Source organism: Heterocephalus glaber, unplaced genomic scaffold (genome assembly GCF_053883595.1).
Source record: "Heterocephalus glaber isolate CG9 unplaced genomic scaffold, H.glaber_assembly_v1.0 deba00001503, whole genome shotgun sequence".
Classification (NCBI taxonomy): Eukaryota; Metazoa; Chordata; class Mammalia; order Rodentia; family Bathyergidae; genus Heterocephalus; species Heterocephalus glaber.
The window spans coordinates 2,236,692-2,259,195 of NW_028258323.1; the positions used below are offsets into that span (position 1 = coordinate 2,236,692).

Sequence of the window (22,504 nt, forward strand, 5' to 3'; positions counted from 1 at the left end):
GCAGGAGGTGGTATGTGGGAGGCAGGGAAGAGTCAACTTGGAAGACATCAATTTCAGGAACGTAATGATTGAGGTCTAAAGAGTTCAGGTGAAGACATAGTTGTAAGATGTGCTACTCTGTTAAAACATTCTAAATGATAAATTTAACATGACTAGATATCAAAGTTATCACTTGTGTTTCCCTGTAGTAAACCTTGGGTAAGTCTTGAATTTGTGGTTTTCTTCAAAACATGCGGCAACAATCTGAGTGATTGAAAGCTCACAGAGGGTGATTCAGTGATCATAGCAATGATGTGACCAATATTAAACATGTGATAGCAGGGTTGTAGCAAGTTGAAGATCCGTATCATTTCAATATAAAAATGTCACAAAGGGCCATAGCATTATGAGTAATACCAGCACTGCTACCCCTTTCTTGTGGTGAAAGGTATGAAACTGGCAAAAAATAATTTATCTAATAATAAAACAAAGAAATTATTCCTGGACCAAACAAGAAGAGACCTTTACATACCAAGAAGACCCTTGCATACCAAAAAGAACCTTTACATGCACTGACTAAACAATAAACAAACATTCTCACTGTTCTAATCTCTGTCAAAAAAAAATCACAATATAACATAGACATGGACCTATGAATTTTATGACACACTTGAATTCAAAGTGTATAGAAAGGAATCTTGCAAAAACATTTTTCTGAGGTCTGCACATCTTAGTAGAGCCCTAGCTCTGGGATTTTGGTGGAGCCCGGGCCCTTGGGGAGAATTATGAGATGGAGATTGTCATAGTAAAACATTAAGAAGCTCATCTGGAACTTACAGAAATAAGTCTACACCCCAAAAAATGCAAGAAAACTGGGCAAAAGAGCTAATTATTGTGCTCGCAGGCATTTCTGTGAGCTTCTCTCATAAAAGATTAAAACAAAAATGGAATTAAAACAGGAAGTTTGGGGTTGGGGATGAGGTTCAGTGGTAGAGTACTTGCTTATTATTATGTGCAAGGCCCTGGATTCAATCCCCAGAACCAAAACAAACAAATAAAACAGAACAATAACTACAAAAAACAGAAAGATTTTTTTCTCTGTACTTTATATTTGGGTTTATTCTGAGAAGATTATGTTGTTAATATGTCTATAATTGGTTTTTTTTAGTTGTCTGCATTTCAGTAGAGTAAAACAAGAAATAAATATGTTCAAGGACTTTGAAAATAAAGAACAAGGTGTTGAGATTTCACAATTTGAAAGCCGTGTAAATATTTGGCTCGCTGAATTAAGTAAAATGGCTTAATTATTTACTACCATGCTGTGAGAAAAACTGAATGTTGAGGAAAAAGAAAATTCTTTCTAATTCATATGTCAAGGAAGCAAGGCAAATTTTTCATTTTTGTACAAAAAGAACCAACTTAGAGCAATACCAAAATCTTCCATAAAAATAGAAATCATTATAAATATTTTTGGAAGACAACTTGTTAGAGTGTCCAAAATTTTAATGATCTTACCCTTTAGCCTAGCATTTCTATATTTAGTAAGCTATTTTATAAAACATTTGCACAAATTCATAAATATGTATAAAAACACATTTATTACTTTTCTACTTGGTTTTCTAATAGACACTTAGTCCATTCTTGATCCTATAATAAAATACCACAGACCGAGTTGATTGTAAACAGTAGAGATTTATTTCTCACAATTGTCTATTTTTGAAAACAGTAAGATAATTAGTCTTGTTTATTGGATTGCTGCTAGTGCCAAAATGTTCTAATATTAAATCACTGAAAAACATGGGAGGAAGATTTGAAACACTGACTCTAAGATTCACATCACCAATGTTCACACCTCTGGAATATATCATTTCATTTTGGTTTTGTGGCCAACCACTGCTTCAAATTGAACATTCTGTATACGATGTATAGCTGCCAAAGCACGTTCAGGAAGAAACCTACATTAAAAAAAAAAAGAGGAAAAAATTCAATTTAAAATTTTTGACACCAGAGTCCCTTTTTGTTGTCAGCTTTTAATTTAATTCACCTCTATTCTTTCTCTCCCCTTCTCCCTTAGTATTAATAGTTCGAATTGTATGCAAATATAAAGACTGATCAATGTCACTCTTCTTACTCGCTCATCTTATTTTAGTAAAATTATGTAAAATCTTATGTCATTAATGATCTAAAACTGAAAGTCTGAGCTCATTGCTGAAACTGTCAATCTTGATGTCAAGAGCTCACAAACACAAGAATCCATTCCATGCATCTTTGTATCTTTCTTTAAGTAGGTACTGAATATCTATTATGCATTATGTAAAAAGATAAACTAAAGAGCTAAAAAAAAAAGCTACTGTCTTTGAGGAATCTACTATTTTTCTTTTTTGATACTGGGAATTGAACTCAAGACCTCACACTTGCCAGGCAGGCGCTGCAACACTGAGCTACATCCCCTATTGTTTAGCTGAATGGCTAGCTTTAAATGGTTATTGAAAAATATCAGGCTGGAATGGTGAGGAGGATTAACATGGGCTAGAAAAGTGGTGGAAAGCTTGAAAAGGACAACTGGATATTCAAGGACAGATAAGATGAAAGAAGAGTATGAGTGAATGTAAGGAGGCAGAAATAATGTGTTTTGAAAGGAAGTCATAGTGAAAATCACTTTGGTATTATTTACTAATGCAAGATTTACTTCTCTGTCTTAGGGTGAGGGGTTGGAAGATGGGTGAGTCAGCAGAGTGGCAGGGAAGATCTGGCTGAGAGATGGTCAAGGGAAAAAAGGGAGCTTGTGTGGGCCTTTTAACTACTAACACAAACAAATCATCATGCTAGTAACTGATGCCCATGCAATTGTATCTCTCTTTAATAGGAGTTAAGTGCAAAGAAGATTAATGAGATGCTTTTGTTGCTGAATAACAGAACATCATGATAGCTCCCCCAAAATGCTTGATTTTGAGACCCCCTACAGGACTAATGTTCTCCCACTCTATCAGAATAAATATGTCTATGATGTTGGTTATATGTCTTGTCTGCTATTTTAGAATTTTTCAACATTAATATGACCCATTTGAATACTGCAGGAAATGAGATTCATGGGTTCTTACTGACTTGGGGCTCAGGGGCCTGGGAGAATAGAGGGGGAGATATGTTATTGTCAGATTCTTGGACCATACAAGAAATAGTATAATGTCATTGAAATTTTACTGTGATAAGTTAAAAATGCATAGCATGAACTCTAAATAACTAAAATAAAATGTAGCTGAGAAAACAAAGTAGAAATATGAAAATATTCAGTCAACCCAAAAGGAGGCAGAAAAAAGAAACAGAGAAGAGGGACAAATAGAAGAAAAATAACAAGATGATAGCCTTAAATCTAAGTATATTGTAATCACATTAAATATACATGGTCTAACTACTTCAATTAAAAGGCAGAGATTATCAAATTGGATTAAAAAAACCCCACTTATATACTGCCTACAAAAATTCATTGCAAATACAGTGTATGGGAACAAATGGGCTAAAAGTAAAAGGATGTATCAAAACATAAGATAAAATTAATCTAAAGAAGCTTGATTGGTTATATTAATATCAGACAAAGGAAATTTCAAAATAAACAATATTACTAAGGATCAACAAAATAATTTTAAAAAGACAGAGTAGTCCATTAATCTAAGGGATATAAACCTATAGTTGTTTACATATTGACAGGGCTTCTAAATATATGAAGCAAAAACTGACAGAAATGCAAAGACAAATAGACAAATTTATAATTACAGTTGGAGATTTCAAAGATTTTCTCTCAATAATTGATAGAACAAGTAGATTAAAAAAAAAATAGTAATGATATTGAAAAGCTGAACCACTCTGTCAGCTAATTTGACCTAATTGACATTTATGGAACACTCAATAACAGTAGAATATTCATTCTTTTTAGGAGCCTGTGGAACAGTTACCAAGACATAAAGCATGTCTCAATAAACTTAAAATATTCAAATCATATAATGACTTAAATTACAAACAATGGAAAGATCTCTAGAAAATACTCAAATATTTAGAAATGAAAAGACATACTTCTAAACAGCCCATGATACAAAAAGGAAATTTAAAAATATTTTGAACAGAATGTAAATGAAAACATAATATGTTGAAATTTATGAGATAGAAACAAAGCAGAACTGGGTTGGTTACTTTTCTCTTGTTGCTGAGACAAAATACCTGACACCCAAAGTTAAAGGGGTAAGGGTTTATTTGCTCACAGTTTGTAGAGGTTTCAGTCCATAATCGGCTGTCTCCAAGGTAGGAATGGCAAACAGGTATTGCAGAGAAGAAACAACATGGCACGTAGAAGGTAGCAAAAGTAACAAGGGACCTTAACAGTATATTTCTGCCCTTTTTAATCCCATCCAGACTACTGGGATTAGGGCAGTGCCAAACCAAACACTCACATGTAGTGATTTAGTAATCACATGCCCTTAATCCCAGCATCAAACATTCTAGATTCAGCCACCTCTGAAAAAGACTGCATGAGGCTTTAGGGGGACATATAGACACAAGCCACGACAAGTACACTGAGGGAAATTAATATCATTGAATGTCTGTTTTTGAAAAAAATTGATATACATACAGTGGGATATTATTCAGACTCATAAAAGAAGGAAATTCTGCAACATACAACAACATGAATGAACCTTGAGGACATTATGCTAAGTGACATAAGCTAGTCATGGAAAGATAACATATGATTTCACTGCATGAGGTACCTAAAATAGTCAAATTCATAGAATCAAAGAGTGAATTGGGGGTTTCCAGAGGCTGAAGGAAGGAGAAATACAGAAAGACTAATCAATGGGCACAGAGTTTTGGTGAAACAGGTCAAATAAGTTCTAGAGATCTGGTATACAGCACTGTACCTATAGTCAAAAATATGTTAGATACACTAAAAAATCTGCTCAGATGGGAGATCTCATATTGTGTTCTTAGCACAGTAAAATAAAATAACGAATATCTCAATAAACACCTTCCACATGAAGAAACTAACAGAAGAACAGCAAATTAGATGCAAAGAAGGCAGAAGAACATTACATGGACTAGAGAAAAAAAATCAATTAAATAGAACACAAAACTAGAGGAAAAAAAATTAAACCAAATACCAATTTTCTAAAGAGTCCAATAAAATGGACCTCTATCTAGAATCACAAATGATCAATTTCAGGAAAAAAAAATTCTAAAGATATAAAAGACAGGACTCCAGGTTACCAGAGCTCTCTCAGTTGCTGCTGCAGAGTTGAGTTTTCAAGAGACAGAGGCAGCCCACCAGGATCTGAAAATGCTGAAGTCAATCTGTCTGGGTCACCACCATAGATGTGAAACTAAAGTTTGCCATGCAGCCCAACACCACTGGAAAGCAGCTTTTTGATCAGGTGATTAAGACTACTGGGCTCTGAGAAGCCTGGTACTTTGGCCTCCGGTATGTGGACAATAAAGGATTTCCTACCTGGTTGAAACTTGATAAATTTTGTCCATCTAAGAGGTCAGGAAAGAGAACCCCCTCCAGTTCAAGTTCTGGGCCAAGTTCTACACTGAAGGTGTCTCTGAGGAGCTTAGGACTTGATGCGGAAGCTGTTCTTCCTCCAGATGAGGGAGGGGATTCTTAGTGATGAAATCTACCATCCTCCGAGACTGGGGTGTTCCTGGGGTTCTACACCATGCAGGCCAAGTTCTGAGACTGCAACAATGAAGTGTAAAGGTCCTGGCATCTCAGCTCTGAGTGGCTGATCCCACCGAGAGTCATGGACCAGCACAAACTAACAAGGGTCCAGTGGGAGGACTGCATCCAAGTGTGGCAAGGGGAAAACTGTGAAATGCTCAAAGATAATGCTGTGCTAGAATATCCTGAAGATCGCTCAGGACCTGGAGATGTATGGAATCAATTATTTTGAGATAAAAAACAAGAAAGGAACAGACCTTTGGCTTGGAGTTGAAGCCTTTATACTAAATATTTATGAGAAAGATGATAAGTTGACACCAAAGATTGGCCTTCCTTGGAGTGAAACCTCTTTCAATGACAAAAAGTTTGTCATAAAGCCCATTGACAAGTGAGCACCTGACTATGTTCCATGCCCCACGCCTGAGAATTAAAAAATGGATCCTGCAGCTCTGCATGGGGAAGCAGGAGCTGTACACGTGCTGCAGGAAGCCTGACACCATTGAGGTGCAGCAGATGAAAGCCCAGGGCGGGAGGAGAAGCAGCTGGAGTGCAGCTGGAGACTGGGAAGAGAAGAGACACTGTTGAGAGGGAGAAGGAACAGATGTTGAGGGAGAAGGAGGAGCTGATGCTACAGCTGCAGGATGAGGAGAAGACCAAGAAGGCCAAGAAAGAATGCTCCAACCAGATCCAGAGAATGAGAAGAAGCGAGCCCAGGAGGAAGCCAGTGTGGGCCAAGGAGGAGCTAGAGAGACAGGCTGCGGATCAGATAAAGAGCCAGGAGCAGCTGGCTGCGCAGCTTGCAGAGTACACTTACAAGATCGCCCTCCTGGAGGCGTGAGGAGGACAAGCTGGAGTGGCAGCACAGTGACAAAGAAGCCCATGGCAACCTGGTGAAGACAAGGAAGAGCTGCACCTGGTGATGACAGTAGGGCCAACCCCACTGCCACCCGCCATGTATGAGTCTGTGCGTCACCAGTGCAGGAGAGCCTGCAGGAGGAGGGCACAGAGCCCATGGGCCACAGTGCTGAGCTGTCCAGAGAGGGCATCCTGCACGACTGCAAGGAGGAGAAGCACACATCACTGAGGCTGAGAATGAGCAAGTGCAGTGGTAGCTGCTGACTCTGAGCAACGAGTTGTCCCAGGCCAGACATGAGAACAAGAGGACCCTCAACGACACCATCCACAACGAGAAGACAAGGCAAGGCTGGGACAAGTACAAGACCCTGCACCAGATCTGGCAGGGCAACACCAAGCAGCACACTGAGCTCGAGGCCATGTAGAGGCCAGGGTAGTGCAGAGGGCACAGGCAGTGGAGGCACTCTGCTGCTGGTTTGGGGCAGCCTTGGTGCACTGATTCTTCAGTACCCTAAACCTGGAAACACCTCACCATGTTCAGAAACTGAAAGAGCAGTTACCTGGTGCAAGTACTCTGGGCCAGGGGCCACCCTGGTTATTTTCCCCAGCTGTATCATTGTGTCAAACAGGCCTGATTTTTATAATTATCAAACCATTTCCTGTTGTATGCCTGGAGCAGGACTGATGGAATTAAGATGCCTGTAAAATCCAAGTACAAACTTTACACTGGGCTCTATGATGCAGGGTTCAGTATCTTTAAAGAAACCACTTTGTAGCTTACATCTGTGGCATCCTTCTACTTTTGAAATGAGCTTACACTGATCTATTTATTTTTGATATCTATGATGGATTCATCTCTGTATATTTACATGTTTTGAGGGGTGAAAAATTAAACTAAAGTCCTCTCCCACAGGCAATGATTTTCTTCCTCTAGTTTGTTCAGCTGGCAGAAATCTGCCGTGGTCATTTGGGATGGATGGGACCGGAGGGGTCTCTAATAAACTTCTAGTATTTTGCTTAAACAGAAGAATACATTGTTGGACATATCCCTACCTAATAATCAGCTATAGAGTATATGTAAATAATAACATGGGTCTGTAACATTAGTTTTAAAAAGGGAAAGTTTTATTCTGTGTATTTAGTTACATTTTACAGAATAAAAGAATTTCGTATTAAAAACCAAAACTAAGGGCAGAGGATTTAGGTCAGTGGTTTCACTGCTTGCTGCGCAAGTGCAAGGACCCAAGTTTAATTCCTGGTACCAAAACAACAACAACAACAAAATAAACAAAAAAACCCACAAAGATACAGAAAAACCAAAACTAAAAAGTTATAAAGGACAGTAAGATAATGTTATGCACAGTTTGATGCCACTATATTTGACAATTTAGATGAAATAGGAAAATTCCTTGAAAGACACATTACTAGAAATAAACAAGTAGTCTGAATTTCCCTTTGGCTATCAAGCAAATTAAATTTGTAATTAAAAACTTTCCCCTTGAGAAAATCACAAGCCCAGTGGCTTTGCTGTTGAGTTCTATCAAACATTTAAGGAAGCTGGCCTGGTGGTGCATACCTGCACTCCTAGCTATTCAGGAGGTGGATTCAGAAGGGTGGTGAGGCCAACCCGGGCAACTTAGCAAGATCCTGTCTAAATAAATAAATTAATTAATTAATAATGGGCTATAGCTATCGTTGAGAACTCTGGCTCTCTGAGTTCAAACTGTACTACTGCAACAAAAAAAAATTATTTAAGGATGAAATAATACCAATCCTACATAAGCTCTTCCAGAGGAGGGAATATTCTCCAGTTTATTCTGTGATGTCAGTGTTACTTGGATACAAAATCAGACAAAGATATTACAATGCTAGCTTGGTTTATCCTTTACAATGAATTAGTGTAATACACAGTTTTGTTTTGTTTTTTGAGACAAGGTCTCACTTTTTGTTCAGGTTGGCCTTGAACTCACTATGTAGCCCAGGCAAGTCTTGAACTCATGGTGATCCTCCTGCCTCAGCCTCCCGAGTCCTGGATTACTGGTGTATGCCATCATGCTCAGCCCCACAATATTAACAAACTTAAGATAGAAAGACTGTACAATCTTCTCAAAAAATTCAGAGAAAGTATTTGGCTAAATCTATATCCACTTGATTGAAAAAAAAACCCAAAAAAACCTCTCATTGAGGCAGTAATAGAAGGGAAATTCCTCAGCCTGATAAAGGATACCTGTGCAGTTCTACAGCTAACATCATAGTTACTGGTGAAAGACTGAGAACCCATCTCTTAAGATCAGGAAGAACAACAACAAAAAAAGATCAGGAAGAACAATAAGAACAATTGGATGCATGCTCCCTATTCAGAGTTGAAGTGGCCATTTGAAACAGTGCAGGAGAAAGGTGGCGGGGGGGGGGGGGAGTCATGTAAAGGAAAAATAAAAGTATCTTTTTTGTAGGTAAATGACTATGTAAAAAAATCTGATGGAATCTGCAAAAAAGCTTAGCAACTTTAGCAAATGAAAAGTTAAGAAAGTTTTTCAAGGAGGCAAGATCAAAGTTCAAAATGCAATAGTCAAATATATACTAACAACAATGAGGAAGTTAATTTTTTTTTTTTTTTTGAGGATGCAGATACAATGCCAGGTACCTTCAACCATATACTTTTTGAGAAAGGGGCCAAAAACACATGCTGGAGAAAAGATATTCTCTTTAACAAACAGTAGTGGGAAAATTGGTTACACACATGCAGAAGATTGAATCTAGACCCCTATTTCCCAACTTGTCCTAAAATCAAATTAAAATGGATCAAAGACCTAGATGTGGAAACAGAAACACTGAATCTTCTGGAAGATAAATTAGGTAAAACTCGTGAGGACGTAGGTATAGGCAAGGACCTTCTGAACAGAACCCCAATTGCACAAGAAAGAACACAGACTTAACAAGTAATCACATCAAATTTAAAAGTGTCTCCACAGCAAAGGAAATAACCAGTATGAAGACAACCTAGAGAATGGAAGAAAAATTGCATCACATCAAATTTAAAAGCTTCTGCACAGCAAAGGAAATAACCAGAATGAAGAGACAACCTACAGAATGGAGGAAAAATTGCCAGCTACTCTTCAGATAGAAGACTATTATCTAGAATATATAAAGAACTCAAGTGCCAGGGATTTAGCTTGGTGCCAATGCCTGCTTCCCAAGCACAAGGTCCTGAGTTTGATCCCCGGTACAAAAAAAAAAAGAACTCAAAAAAAGTTAGACCCCCCCAAAATAAAAGACTCAATCCAAAAATAAGCATCCAGGGTCCAGGGATTAGCCCAGTGGTTCTGCTGCCTGCCTCGCAAGTGCAAGGTTTGAGTTTGATCCCTGGTACAAAAAAAAAAAAATGAGCATCTGAAATGAATAGACACTTCTCAAAAAAAGAAGTACAAAGGGCCAATAAATACATGAAAAAATGTTCAACATCTTTGGCCATTAGAGAAATGCAAATTAAAACAACACTGAAATTCCATCTTAGTCCAGAAAGAATGGCAAACATCAGAAATTAAACAACAAAACTAGTGTTGGGGAGTTGTAGGGAAAGAGGAACCCTTCTGCATTGTTGGTGGGGATGTAAACTAGTATGGGAAGTAAAAAAGAGGAAGGGGAAGTAAAAGGATCAAGATACAATATGTATAAGTACCAATTCCTCATGATGAATGCATTTATTATGTATCACAAACATATCAATAAAAAATTTAATGCCATTAGCAATAGCATTAAAACTATAACATATTTTGGGATAAATTTGATAATTGATGTGTAAGACTTCAACACAAAATACTACAAAATAGTGCCTAAAGATTTCGAAGAAGATTTAAAGAGGGAGAGATATATTGCTTTTTGGGATTGGATGACTCAATATTGTTAATAGTGTGTCAGTTTTCTTTCAATTAGTTTTCAGATTCATTGCAATATCAACCCAAATCCTGGCAGGCTTTTAAAAAATTGAGCTTTTATGAATTACTTCACCATATGATGGTCTTTTAAAACTGTCTTTCCTTCAGTTTGAACAGTCTCCAGCAAAGATTGGACAGAGAGACATAGACAGAGTGGGAAAAAGGGAATTATTCCCATTCTTTAGAAGGAGTGAGGCAATAACAGAAGAAATGTCACCATGCACCCCTGGAATGGAAGGTTTCCATACCAACTTCCACGGCTTTCCACAATAATAGTTCTGTTCACGTTTTAGGTATTCTGTGCTGTACTTACTTCTCCAATATTAGAGTAATGTTGAGATATGATGGAACAAAAATCATTTTCTTATTGGTGAGTATCCCATCTATCAGACTTCTTGTGACTTCATCTGTCTCTAATACAGGCCACAATCTGTAATTACAAAGAAAAAACTTATTTCTAGTTTTAAATTTTTGTTTGTTTGGGTGCTGGGGCGTAACCTATCTGTTCACCATATTTAGAATTAATGTTTTCCCAGCTACCCCATCCCTTCCTCCACACACTATGTTGCTGTTTCAGTATTACAATCCTATACCTTTTCTTAGCCTACCCAGTAAAAATATCAAAATAGTGGAGAGGCATGAGAAGGTAAGTAATAGAGGACCCAGAGAACAAAGAGGAGCGGTAGGATTAATCATGAGTGGGAAGGGAACACGTGACATCTTGAGGCCTACTGAGTGTGAAGAAGATATTCTATAGCTAAGTGTACCTCCCTTCCCGTGGAGGTTTTCCATAGATCTTGTTTTCAGGTCATTTAGTACTTGAGATCTGCCTCTGACTTGCTTGTCTGCAGTTCAATAGGAATTAAAGATTTGCACAAGGAGTATTACATTAGAACTGGAGATGTGACCTTTCCTATCTAAAGACTATCTTGAGAAACACTCATAACCACAAACACAATATAGAATGGTCCAATAATGCAAAATGATGACAGAAAATTAAAGTGTAAATGGATTTAAAATGTGGTACTGAAGTTAAGATGTCTAGCTGTGGGCTGAAGTGGTTAGAGGAGTTAGGTAACCAGTGAAGGTTCAAACTTCATTCTTGAGATATTCTGTGACTTAGTGTAGATTATTATGCAGCTGACTTTTCCATGGCATTGAATGGCAAACCAGCAGAGTTATACAAACCAGTATTTTTCTAAATTATTGGATTCTTTCCTTTCTCTTACTAATACTACTTACTTGAAGTTTTCAACCCAGTCTCAGAGCCAAACTGACATTCACATATCAAGGTCAGCCCTTGTGGAGGAAATTCAGAATCCAGCAGCCCAGGTAAGAACAGTCCTAAAACTGTAGCATTGCCTGTGTCTGCCCTGTGGTTACCCTCAGAAACCCAACCACTCAGGTTCACATTATTACTTTCCTCATCTACATACCTTCTGCAAGAGTGGCAGGAGCTCTTATCAAAGCTCATTAGACACCAAGCCTGAGTACTCATCAGGAGAATTTTTAGTGGGCCTAGTTTCCTACCTAAGAGAACAGCCAGGAGTTGCAAGGGTACCACGGTGTTTACTCACACAGTCTTGAACATATAAGTACCTATGGTCTACAGAAGATTCCAATGCAGGGAGAGACTCCAGTTAGAGCAACAACACAGCTTAGTTTACGATTCAACAGACTCAAAGGAGGCTGAGTTCAAGGGCATCGATTAGCTGTATTTAGAACAAATTCCTGTTTTTGTTATAACTGGTTTCTGACTGGCAAGCTTAACGTGTGTTGTTAACCTGCAGCAGAATACCCAGGTTTGAGGCTCCTTTGTGAAGCTAATGGCTTAATTTCAGGGCCTTGATTTCACCTTTACTCTTTTCTTCTTCTTTCAGGACAAATTTTTCCTCTCTGATGGTTTCAAATTCTCTCACCAGAGACAAAGTTCTTGCAGACATTCACCTTGACTAATGACCTAGAGACTAATTTTTTGCTGCTCCTAGGAACATTTGCATTTTTAGGGACAAGATGGTGACAGTTATCACATGCACCTGAGTGTGTTCTATAGGCCAGTATTTTCTAAATGTGCTTCCATACTCACCTGGTGTGCTTGTAAAATGAAACAAAATAAAGTAGCACACCTTGTCCTTGAAGCTCACCTCAGCCTCCCAAGTCAAAATCTCTAAGGAAGAACCTCTGAGCATCTATTTCCAGGCAAGTTTGGAAAATGCTAGCATACTTCACGTTACCAGAGCAGTCCATGCTGTGGATGATATAAAAATGGCAAATACCCTTGCCTTTCCATATACTCTATTGAAGGAGGATGAACCATCAATGGAATATTATAGGTATCGTTCATCTTGGACACTCGATTCTCAGGGTAGAAGACTCTCCACCCTCTTAAAGGCACTCTCCTGCCCTCCACCCCCAGTCCTGGTCATTTCTGGTACCAGGGTGTGGCCTGACTCCTCTCCTGGTACAAATAAGTACCAGCTGCCTAATTCATGGGTAGCCAATCACTCCTGCTAGTCCCTCAGGTGTTTTCCCCTTTTCTTTAAATTCCAAGTGAAACTTAAAACTAATGCCATAACATTAATAAGGAAAAATTTTTTTGTGTGTCTCCTTTTTTTTCAGTTGGCAAGCTAAAATTTTCTTATACGGTTTTTATAAATTTATTAAGCTATGTTCCCATCCTGACTGGATTTTGACTTCACCTGGTGCTTGGGTTTTTGGTGAATCCGGTGTTCACAAAAACTGGGCAGAGACATGAAGTTTTAATACCAGTTTTCCCCAAGGCTTCAAGTTCAGCTGTCAGAGCTCTGTGAAAGCCAACCGCGGCAAATTTGCTGGAACTGGAAGAGAATCATCACCTATCTTTAGCTAAAGGTCGACGAAACACAGTGCTCAGCTTTCTTTTTTCTTTTTTTTTTTTTTTTGATGTTAGATCATTTTATTACAGTATAAAATTTCTGGAGATGAGCTAACTAGAAAGACACTGTAAATGTTTACAACATCGACAACATCAACAAGGAACACATAAAGTCCTCAGCTTTCTATGAGAAGGCAGCATATGGTTTGAGAATAAGACCTTTCCCAATTGTGTACTTGTGATTTTTCTGAGAGGATAAATGGCCATTCGTTTTCATTTATATTTTCTTATATGACTAAAAAGAATTCTGATTGCACCTGATTTCTTTTGGGGGACTGGGGATTGACATCAAGGGCTTAAACATGTCAATCATGTGCTCTAAACCTGAGCGACACTCCCAGCCCAACTTGCCATTTGTCACCTAGATCTTAACTTGGTTGGGAACCAGGAAACTTTGCAGTATATTGCATGCAGGTCTGGTTTATTGTCTACATTTAAAGCTTGATTCTGCCATTTTGTTTTGTATCACTGGGGAAGTTCTATTATGGCCTTGTACCTCTGCCTCTCTTTGTCACACACAAAAATACACACACACACACACAAACTTTCATTGCACAATCACACTGGAAAAGGTTTTGACTTGAAGCCACTGTAGGTTGGCTTACATTGGTTTTGGGCACCTATGCCATGGGAGATTTATTTTCATTTTAACTTTTGTATGTTTTGCTTAAGTCTGTGTGTTTCCTGTTTCTTTTATCAACATCTGCTCATTCCAGGACAAAATGGAAACATACTTGCATTACTCTTTTCTTACATTGTTTTACAAAGTTTTTAGAAATCTAAAAATATTTGAAATAAAATTACTGCCAGTTTCATTGCTTTCGAAGTCATTTTAAAAATCAATCTACCGTAATGTATAAATTCTTCAAAAGCAAATTACCATGCTGTGAGCATTAGAATCTGAAGTCTAATAATCCCTTAAAAGTACAGAAATATACAGTGCTGCTGGCCGGAAATGCTCACCAGTATGGGATGAGATAAGGGATCACTCCGTGGCCACACACCGAAGCCACTGTGACAATGTGGCCGTAGTTTCTCTTCATCATTGATGGAAGGAGTGCTTTTGTGATCTTCAGGTCAATACAGAAAAAGGAGAAGCAACAACACAGGCATCAGGTTTCCAAATAAGAGTTTGTTTTTCTCAAGACAGAATGGCATTTGAGAGAACTTTTACAATGAAATGAAATACTTGTCAAGAGTCCATGCCACTTCTACACAAATGGCAGAAATAAAAAAGATTAAAATATATGGGTTTGGGCTGCTAGTGAGAGCGGTGCCCTCTATGTCACGTGCCAAAAACCCATCTTAACCCATCTTACTCTTCCCCCTTCTTCCCTCAGGAGGGACCGAAGAGCTCCTTTGTGGATATGTCAGGTAAACAGCGTTATTATTATCATTGTTTTTGTGCTGATGGAGCGCAAACCTTGTACCTCACACATGCTAAGCAAGCCCTGTACCACTGAGCTATCACCCCAATCCTGAATAATATGATTAAGAGAGTAATTCCTTTAAAGGGATGCCCTATGGTAATCTGGTATTGTGTGACTGTGTTTGGTTTTGGGCCTTCTCATTCCAATTGAAATTTTGTGTGCCTGTATTGAGACAGGTGAGTAGAATAAACCAACAATTCTATACTGGCCCACAACTGTTACATATCATGAGTAGATTCCATCTCTCCCTATTTGTAATATTACATATTATATGTACATGTTAGAGAAAACAAGTCTTGTTCTCTAGAAAGAGTTAATGCTTTATAAAAAATAACAATAGCAATTCATAAGGCCCTATGCAAATTTATAGAGCCAGAGCTGCCAAACCAAGCCATCTGCAGATCCCTGACCCACAGACTGTGAGGGGAGACTGAACATTTATTGCTGCCTTTGAGAGGAGTAGTACTGGGTGGGGATTGAATCCAGAGCCTTCCCATTGGGCTATATCCCCAGCCCCCTCCTCTCTTTTATTTTTATTTTGAGACAGGGTCTTGCTAAATTGCTCAGGTTGGGCTTGAACATGTGATTTTCCTACCCCAGCTTCACAGAGTGCTGGAAATTTTGGTATAACTTGTTATGCAGCTATAGATAAGTAATATACGAAGTTCTGTAGTTTGGTGGACGTGATAACCAATTCGCATTACCACATGTGAAGGGCCAGGGAGGGTAGGGAGGCACATCTCCTTTTTCCTCCTCTCTTCCAGAATCCAAGTTGCTAGGAATGATGGCACATGCCTGTAATCCCAGCACAGACTGAGGTGGGAGAATCACCACAAGTTGGAGACTAGCTTAGGCTACACGGTAAGACCTTGTCTCGAAAAAACAAAGGAAAGAAAGAAAGAAAGTTTCTACACTAATATTGAGGCCTAGAAAATAAATTATTTCTACAGAGAAATTTGTGTTTCAGTCTCCACAGAAGTAACTAAGCCAGACTTGGTGGCACATGCCCACAATCTCAGCACTCTGGGAGGCAGAGGCAGGAGGATTGCAAGTTCAAGCCTAGCTTGAGCAATTTAGCAGCTCAGCCTCTGTCTTAAAATTTTTTAAAAAGTGCTGGGGATTTTTCTCAGTGCAAAAGTCCTTGGTTCAATCTCCAGGACTACACACAAACCCAACCCAACCCAATCCAAAAAACTTAACCAAGTGCAAGAGGTTTCTTGAGCCGTATTTCCAAGTCCAGTGTTCCATGGGTCTAGAACTTTTCTGAGAGTCTCATCCAGAAATGTCCCTCATGGCTGCATACCTCCGAGTAGTTACTTCTGCTGTCCTTCAGTTCTAAAACCCCACAAAAGGAGGCTGCAGATAAGTGTACAGTGTGTATATTTCCTCTAATGCATTGAAAAGGTGAACCATGAGCAAGCCTTGCAAACCTCCATACCTATTTGCCAGAGTTTGGTAGGTGCCAAGCTTTGTGTTGGACACTGGTGGATAAGAGAGACCAATGGTTAACACTCTGGGGTGCAGTGTCCCCCTGAAAGTTGTGCCCTCTGTTAGGGCCTCTGTGGTTTTTCTATCCAAACGAATTAGACAATCCCTGATTTAAGGCAAAGACTTGGCCACTTTCTCACTCAGAGGTAGGTAAACACAATTATGAATTTTATGTATCCTCAGAGAAGGGTCCAGACATGAATTCACCAGACTTCTACTCACCCAGAAATGTCCTAGGATGTTGACCTCGAATGTCTTGGTAATCTCCTCATCCTTGGTACTGAGAAGATCCGCTGGATATACCGCTCCAGCATTGTTTACCAGGATGCTTATATCACCCACTTCTTTCTTTACCTTTGAAAATTCAAAGAATAAGGGCTGGGGATTTAGCTCAGTGGTTTTGTCACCTGCTGCCCAAGTCCAAGGACCTGAGTTCGAGCCCCGGTACCCTCCCCCAAAAAAATGGTTTGAAAATTCAAAGAATGCATTTGTTGGATGAATTATACAAACTCCAGGTTTTGAGACTGGGGATTTAATTTTTTAAATTCTACTGGGTGAGGTCTCTCAGAGTTTAGGCATGAGAGAGCTTCCAGCTGAAACAGTGGGTGTGCAGGGAAAACTGTCATAAAAATTGCCATAATTTTTTTTGGTGGTACTGGAGATGAAACCCAGAGGTTTACATTTTTTTGTTGGTTTTTTTTTTTTTTTTTTGGTACCAGGAATTGAACTCGGGTCCTTGCGCTTGCGAGGCAGGCGGCAGAACCACGGAGCTAAATCCCCAGCCCTGTTTACATTTTTTTAATGTGTAGATTTCAGGACTTAGTACATCATGAATTTTGAAAGTTTATCAATGGGCCGGGGATTTAGCTCAGTGGTTCCGGCACCTGCCTTGCAAGCGCAAGGTCCTGAGTTCAATCCTCAGTACCAAAAAAAAAAAAAAAAAAATGAATGCATGAAAGCTTATCAATGACATAAAATTAATATTTGTGTTGAGTCATTTGTAGGAAAATGGATGCGCCTTGAGACCATAATGTTAGGTAAAATAAATCAGACATATAAGCTTAACTACTACATGGTTTGTCTTATATGAGAAACCCAAAATATAAAAAAACTGCAAAATTGCCACCACCTGCCTCTCAGTGCAAGGTTCTAGTTCAATCCCTGGTACCAAATAAAAAAAAAAGTGCAAAATAAAAGATAGAGAATAGGGAAAAAAAAGTCAGAGAGAAAGAAAAGGTTATTTTAACCTAGCATGGCCAATGAATCTAAAAGTGTACTTTGATTTAGTATAAATATCTTATGTATTTTATATGTTTTTTGGCTTTTAGTGTAGCTGTTAATCTGTGTTTATGACAATTAACTTGATAAAGATTTATAAATAAATAAACCTGATGCTGGCAAAAACAAAAACAGGGGTGGAGGGGAAGGTGAAAAAAAAGATTTGAGATGTGTTACGTACATATACTAGTTCCCCATGATGAATGTAATCATTATGTACTGCAGATCTATAGGAATAAAAAGTTGTGTTGCTAAATTGATACATAAGTTTTGACCAAATTGTTTTAAAATGCTGATTGAGTAATCCTGATTCCACTACATGTGAGCTACATGACCTTTGTCTGGCTTAACCTTTCTGAGTCTTAACTTGCTTACCTATTAAATGAGGTTAATAGAATCACTGAATTAAGTTAAAGAGGGCAATAGTATATTAGAGTGCTTGACTGTGTGACTACTTGATGTTTATTCTTTTAAGTTGTTATAGTATAATAATTATTAATATTACATTTTCTATAGAAGATTAGATTAACATCAAAATAAATAAAACTTCACAAAGGAAAGAATTAAAGGGTAAAAATGACTGAAAAAGTAATAGGACTAAAAATTAGTATGTAAGCCATTTCCCCTGATGATAAATATTTTGCTGACCACTCTGGGACACTGCTTAAACTTCTGATCAGAACAACATTGATTCATAACAAAGTACAAATAACGGGCAGAGCTGAGTGGATCCCATGGAAAGGAAAAGGTACATGAATGCTTTGATCACATTGCTATTTCACTGAGTGGCTAAAGTCTACTTTAAGGCAGGTGGCCAGTCATTAGGTGACGGTTCATGTTCTCTATGAGTGGTGGTGGCTACAAAGCCATCTGAGGAAACTGGAGACAGGAAGTCTCACCTGGGCCACTGAGCTGTAGATCTCCTCCCTGTTGCTGCAGTCCACCACATAGGTGTGCACGGTGGCCCCAAGCTTCCGGCATTCCGCTGCTGTTTCTTCAACACCTTGCTGTCATTGGGAAAACCAGAGTTCAGGAAAGAGTGGAGGAGAAAACACTGGCAAAGTAAATTTTTCAAAGATATCTAAAATGCCTCCTTATGTGTAAGAAAATTTCTCAAGAGTGACTACTTGCCTCATTCACAATCGGATTATACTCAACCTTTCTGCCAGGGGGTGCTCAGATAAGCACGAAAGAAAAAGCAAAGAAAACTCCTCTATGTTTTTGTTTTTCCAGCACTTTATCTTGGCCTGGAGGTTCCTTAGGAGGCAGTTTCTCAAAGGCAGGTTACTTCTGTGGCCTGAAGATGTGACTCTTTAAAGTGTCATGGAAAGTTGTGTTTGAGTGTGGAGAAGGAAAGAAGCTTCAACAATTCATTTGACACACATTTGTTGAGCGCTAACTAGGTAACAGGCTGTAGGGTGCTGAGCAGCAATTCTAAATTTTTTTTAGGACAGGGTCTCAATGTGTAGCCCAAGCTGGCCTTGAACTCACCATCCTCCTGCTTCAGCCTCCTGAGTACTAGAATTACAGGTGTATGGCACCAAGCATGACTTACATTTCTGAACAATATAGTCTGCTCTTCTTGCTTTTCTTGAGTATTCTGATATATCCCTCTGGCAAGGAAAGGGAAAGCGGTACTCTTATTTGAGAGACACATGGATAGGGAGACCATGTGTCCTCCGAAGGAGACAATAGTATATTGTTCTGGTGGTTTGGAATGAAATGGGCCAAGGCTGCTGGGTGGATTCTCATTTAGGTGACAATCTTGCCTTTAGATCTAGGATATGGAGACAAAGCAACTTATTTTTCCACCTAAATTCCAAGACCTTTTTTCTAAGATAAAATTCTCCTAATGTTTCTTGATATGCATTTCTGGAAGATGACAACTTTTATAACAAGGTTTTGACTGTATCTTTTCATTTACAGTTTGTAAGCTGTGTGGTGAAGAGGAGAGGATGCCTAATGTCCTGGGATGGCGGAGGGGCTGCTGGAATTTGGTGGGAGTTTTCCTTGGCCAGCACTGCCTCCTGGGGCCTCTGTATTTCACTGCTGGGGGCTAAGCCCTGGTGCAGCCTCCTGAAATCCCATGGAGCAAACTTTAACAGAGATCAGGGCCCTGGGAACAAAGCCAATTGCCTCCAATTAGCCTCTTTAGGGTTGAAAGAGTGAAAGGAGAGGCTAGAGTGTCTTTCCCTGGTTGCTGGCTGACGCTGCCAAACTGCAGGAACCCCTACTACTCTCGGCTTGTCTTTTGATTTGACTTCCATAGGGAGCTTTAGGAAGCAGAGCTTTCATCATGTACTTTGACTGAAGAATCAAAAATCTCCAGTCCTTTTATATTGAGCTAGCGCACAGCACGATGTCATGCCTTGTTGTTTTGTAAGTGAAATGCTGGCTTTAGCTTCAACTCCAGGGGGACACTGTTGGGTCCACTTTCTACTGTGTCCCTAAAGCAGCGGTTTAGAAGCAGTGAGGGGAAACTGCTGATGTGTCTTTGATCTTGGAAAGCAAAAGGAGCCAGTGAGGACAAAGAGCCAGTTGAGACCCTCCTGGACCAAGGGAAATCAGTTTACAGCCTTAGAGTGAGTCTTATAATGTATGAAATATTTAACCATAACACTCAAGGATTCAAAGAGAGTTTGGAAGACTGAGGCAGGAACTTAATTCATTTTTAGTCTGATTTCTTTCAAAGTTTACTTTTCTCATTTCACTAAAAACTTTAAAAATAAGAAATATAATAAATATGATCCTGTCCTCCAAAAAGCACCTCTGGGAAGAGATTCAAAGGTTAGATTTCATCCGGGCTTTCTCATGGATTTATACCTCTTGATAGTTTTGGATAATTACCCTAAAATAGCAGACAAGAATTTTCTCAGTTTGTAAAGTTTTATCCTCTTCTAAAAATTCTTGTCCTCTTCTCGGATTCTCTTGAAGGACCAAACTCATGCTAGATAATTTCCTGATCAACACATCACTTTCCTAATTGCCTAGCTCTGTTAAGATGTTCCAACTTTTTCTTGAGTAATATTCTTCACTATCCAGAAAGAACCCCCCCAAATTAATTCCTCAAGTTTGAGAGACACTTCTGAAGTCCCTGGAAAAACTGGTGTGAACTAGACATAGTAGCAAAGACCACAGGAGAGTAATACTACAATGGCAATTAAAATTTCACTATGATTTCTGGAAAATTTGATTCCCATAAAACTTTGCAATTTTTCCAAATCTTAAAATCCTATGAACATTTTTATGTCTTTTTTTTTGGTACTGGGGATCAAACTTGGGACCTTGGGATTGCACAGCAGGCGACGGCACCTCTGAGCTAAACCCCCAGCCCTTTTATGTCTATTTTTATGGCCCCACTAGAATTTATAAGTTTGGGGAAAATCACATAAGATCTCAGTAAATCAGATTCATTTTGGTTCATTAAGGTACTGTTTACAAAAAAAGAGTACAAGAAGAATACAAATGCCCAAGGGAAAGCCGGACTCTGCATGTAGATTTTAACACAACTAATGTTTACCACATGCCAGGTGTGATTTTAGGCCCTGAAAATATTCACCATTTCATCTTCTTACCTAGGAGTTGGCAGGCATTTTCTGCAAAGACCCACATAGTAAATATTTTAGGGTTATGTGTGAGGGAAAGTACTAGGGATTCCTGTCTCCTGTGCTTTATTTCTGTGGTTTTTGTTTTGACAACTATTTTTAAATCATTCTTAGCCCACCAGGCCATCCGTTGGCCATATTTGGCCCTTACCTACAACTTACTGTAGTCCTTGCTGACCCTGGAGGCATCACCCCATTTAAGAGATAAGAAAACCAACTGAGGCTGAGATGAATTGTGTAACTTGCCTGATGAAACAGCTTGCAAGGAGCCTGGCTCTGGATCTTTCATTATAAACCTGCACACAAGGGCATAAAAAACACCATTCCATCTCAGGTAAGTCCCTTTCCTCTAACTCACCTGATGCATATGTTAGTAAGACTCCAGAGACTGTCAAACTTTGAAAAAAGACATGCAAAGATAAGCAGAGGCTAAATCTCGTGATTTAAAAGCTATGTGTGTACTTTGTGACTCGATAGGATTTGGCAGATGCGCACATTACCTTATTAATATCCCACAGGACCAGCCTGCTTTTCCGTTTTGCGAATTCATAGGTGGTCAGCCTGCCGATCCCATGCCCAGCTCCAGTGACGAGGACAATCTCCCCAGCCACAGACTTCCTCCTCCGGGGGATGAAAAACTTCACCAAGGACTCCAGGTAGGAGTAGCTGATGATGAACAGAAGTGCGAGGAGGTCCAAGATGATGTTCATGGCGCTGCTGCCCTCTCCTCCAGCTCCTTCCTGTGCAGTCCTAGGGAAGGGACAGTTTTGCTGGGCTCATGGAGGAGTTGCACACTCAGGTGCTAATGGGGCGGCAGAGGTGGGGCTGGGCTGACTCTGTTCTGAAGGGTCAAACACTCCTAGGGCTTTTGAAGTGATGTTGATTGCTAGTAAATGCTTAGCACAGATCAAGGAAGTCCCAAAAGAATGTGCACTTTGGACCTGCTTATCTGAGAAGCAGTTGTGTACCGTGTTTCACCATGAAGTCTCACCTCTAAAAATACTGAGAGTATCTACTGTATTGCACAGCTAATGGCCTGTTGGTGTCTTTTCTTTGTTTGTCTTCCTTCCTTCCCTCTTTTCTTCTTTCTTCTTTACTTTTTGCATGATATAAGGATTGAATCCAGGGGGCTTGTGTGAGCTATATAAGAGCTCTGCCGTCGATCCACTTCCCCAGTTCTTTTCATTTTATTTTGAGACAGCATCTCACCAAGTTGCCCAGATTACACTTGAACCAGTCATCCTCCTGCCTCAGCCTCCTGAGTATCTGGGGGTACCATCTGTTAGTATCTTTCTGTAAACTTTGTGTGTGTGTGT

General features: G+C 39.2%; 1 protein-coding gene and 1 pseudogene across 1 annotated transcript; one reads left to right on the top strand and one right to left on the bottom strand.

Moving 5' to 3' along the window:
* Positions 1-1,651: 1,651 nt before the first annotated feature.
* Hsd17b13 (hydroxysteroid 17-beta dehydrogenase 13) lies at positions 1,652-22,081 on the bottom strand. The gene is made up of 7 exons (XM_004870543.4): positions 21,689-22,081; positions 18,483-18,590; positions 16,528-16,659; positions 14,351-14,457; positions 13,173-13,310; positions 10,787-10,903; positions 1,652-1,934 (listed from the first exon to the last, which is right to left on the bottom strand). Exons 1-7 carry the CDS (start codon positions 21,896-21,898, stop codon positions 1,844-1,846), a joined length of 903 nt encoding a protein of 300 aa, XP_004870600.1. The 5' UTR covers positions 21,899-22,081; the 3' UTR covers positions 1,652-1,843.
* LOC106008226 (ezrin-like) lies at positions 5,338-6,963 on the top strand (annotated as a pseudogene).
* Positions 22,082-22,504: the final 423 nt, after the last annotated feature.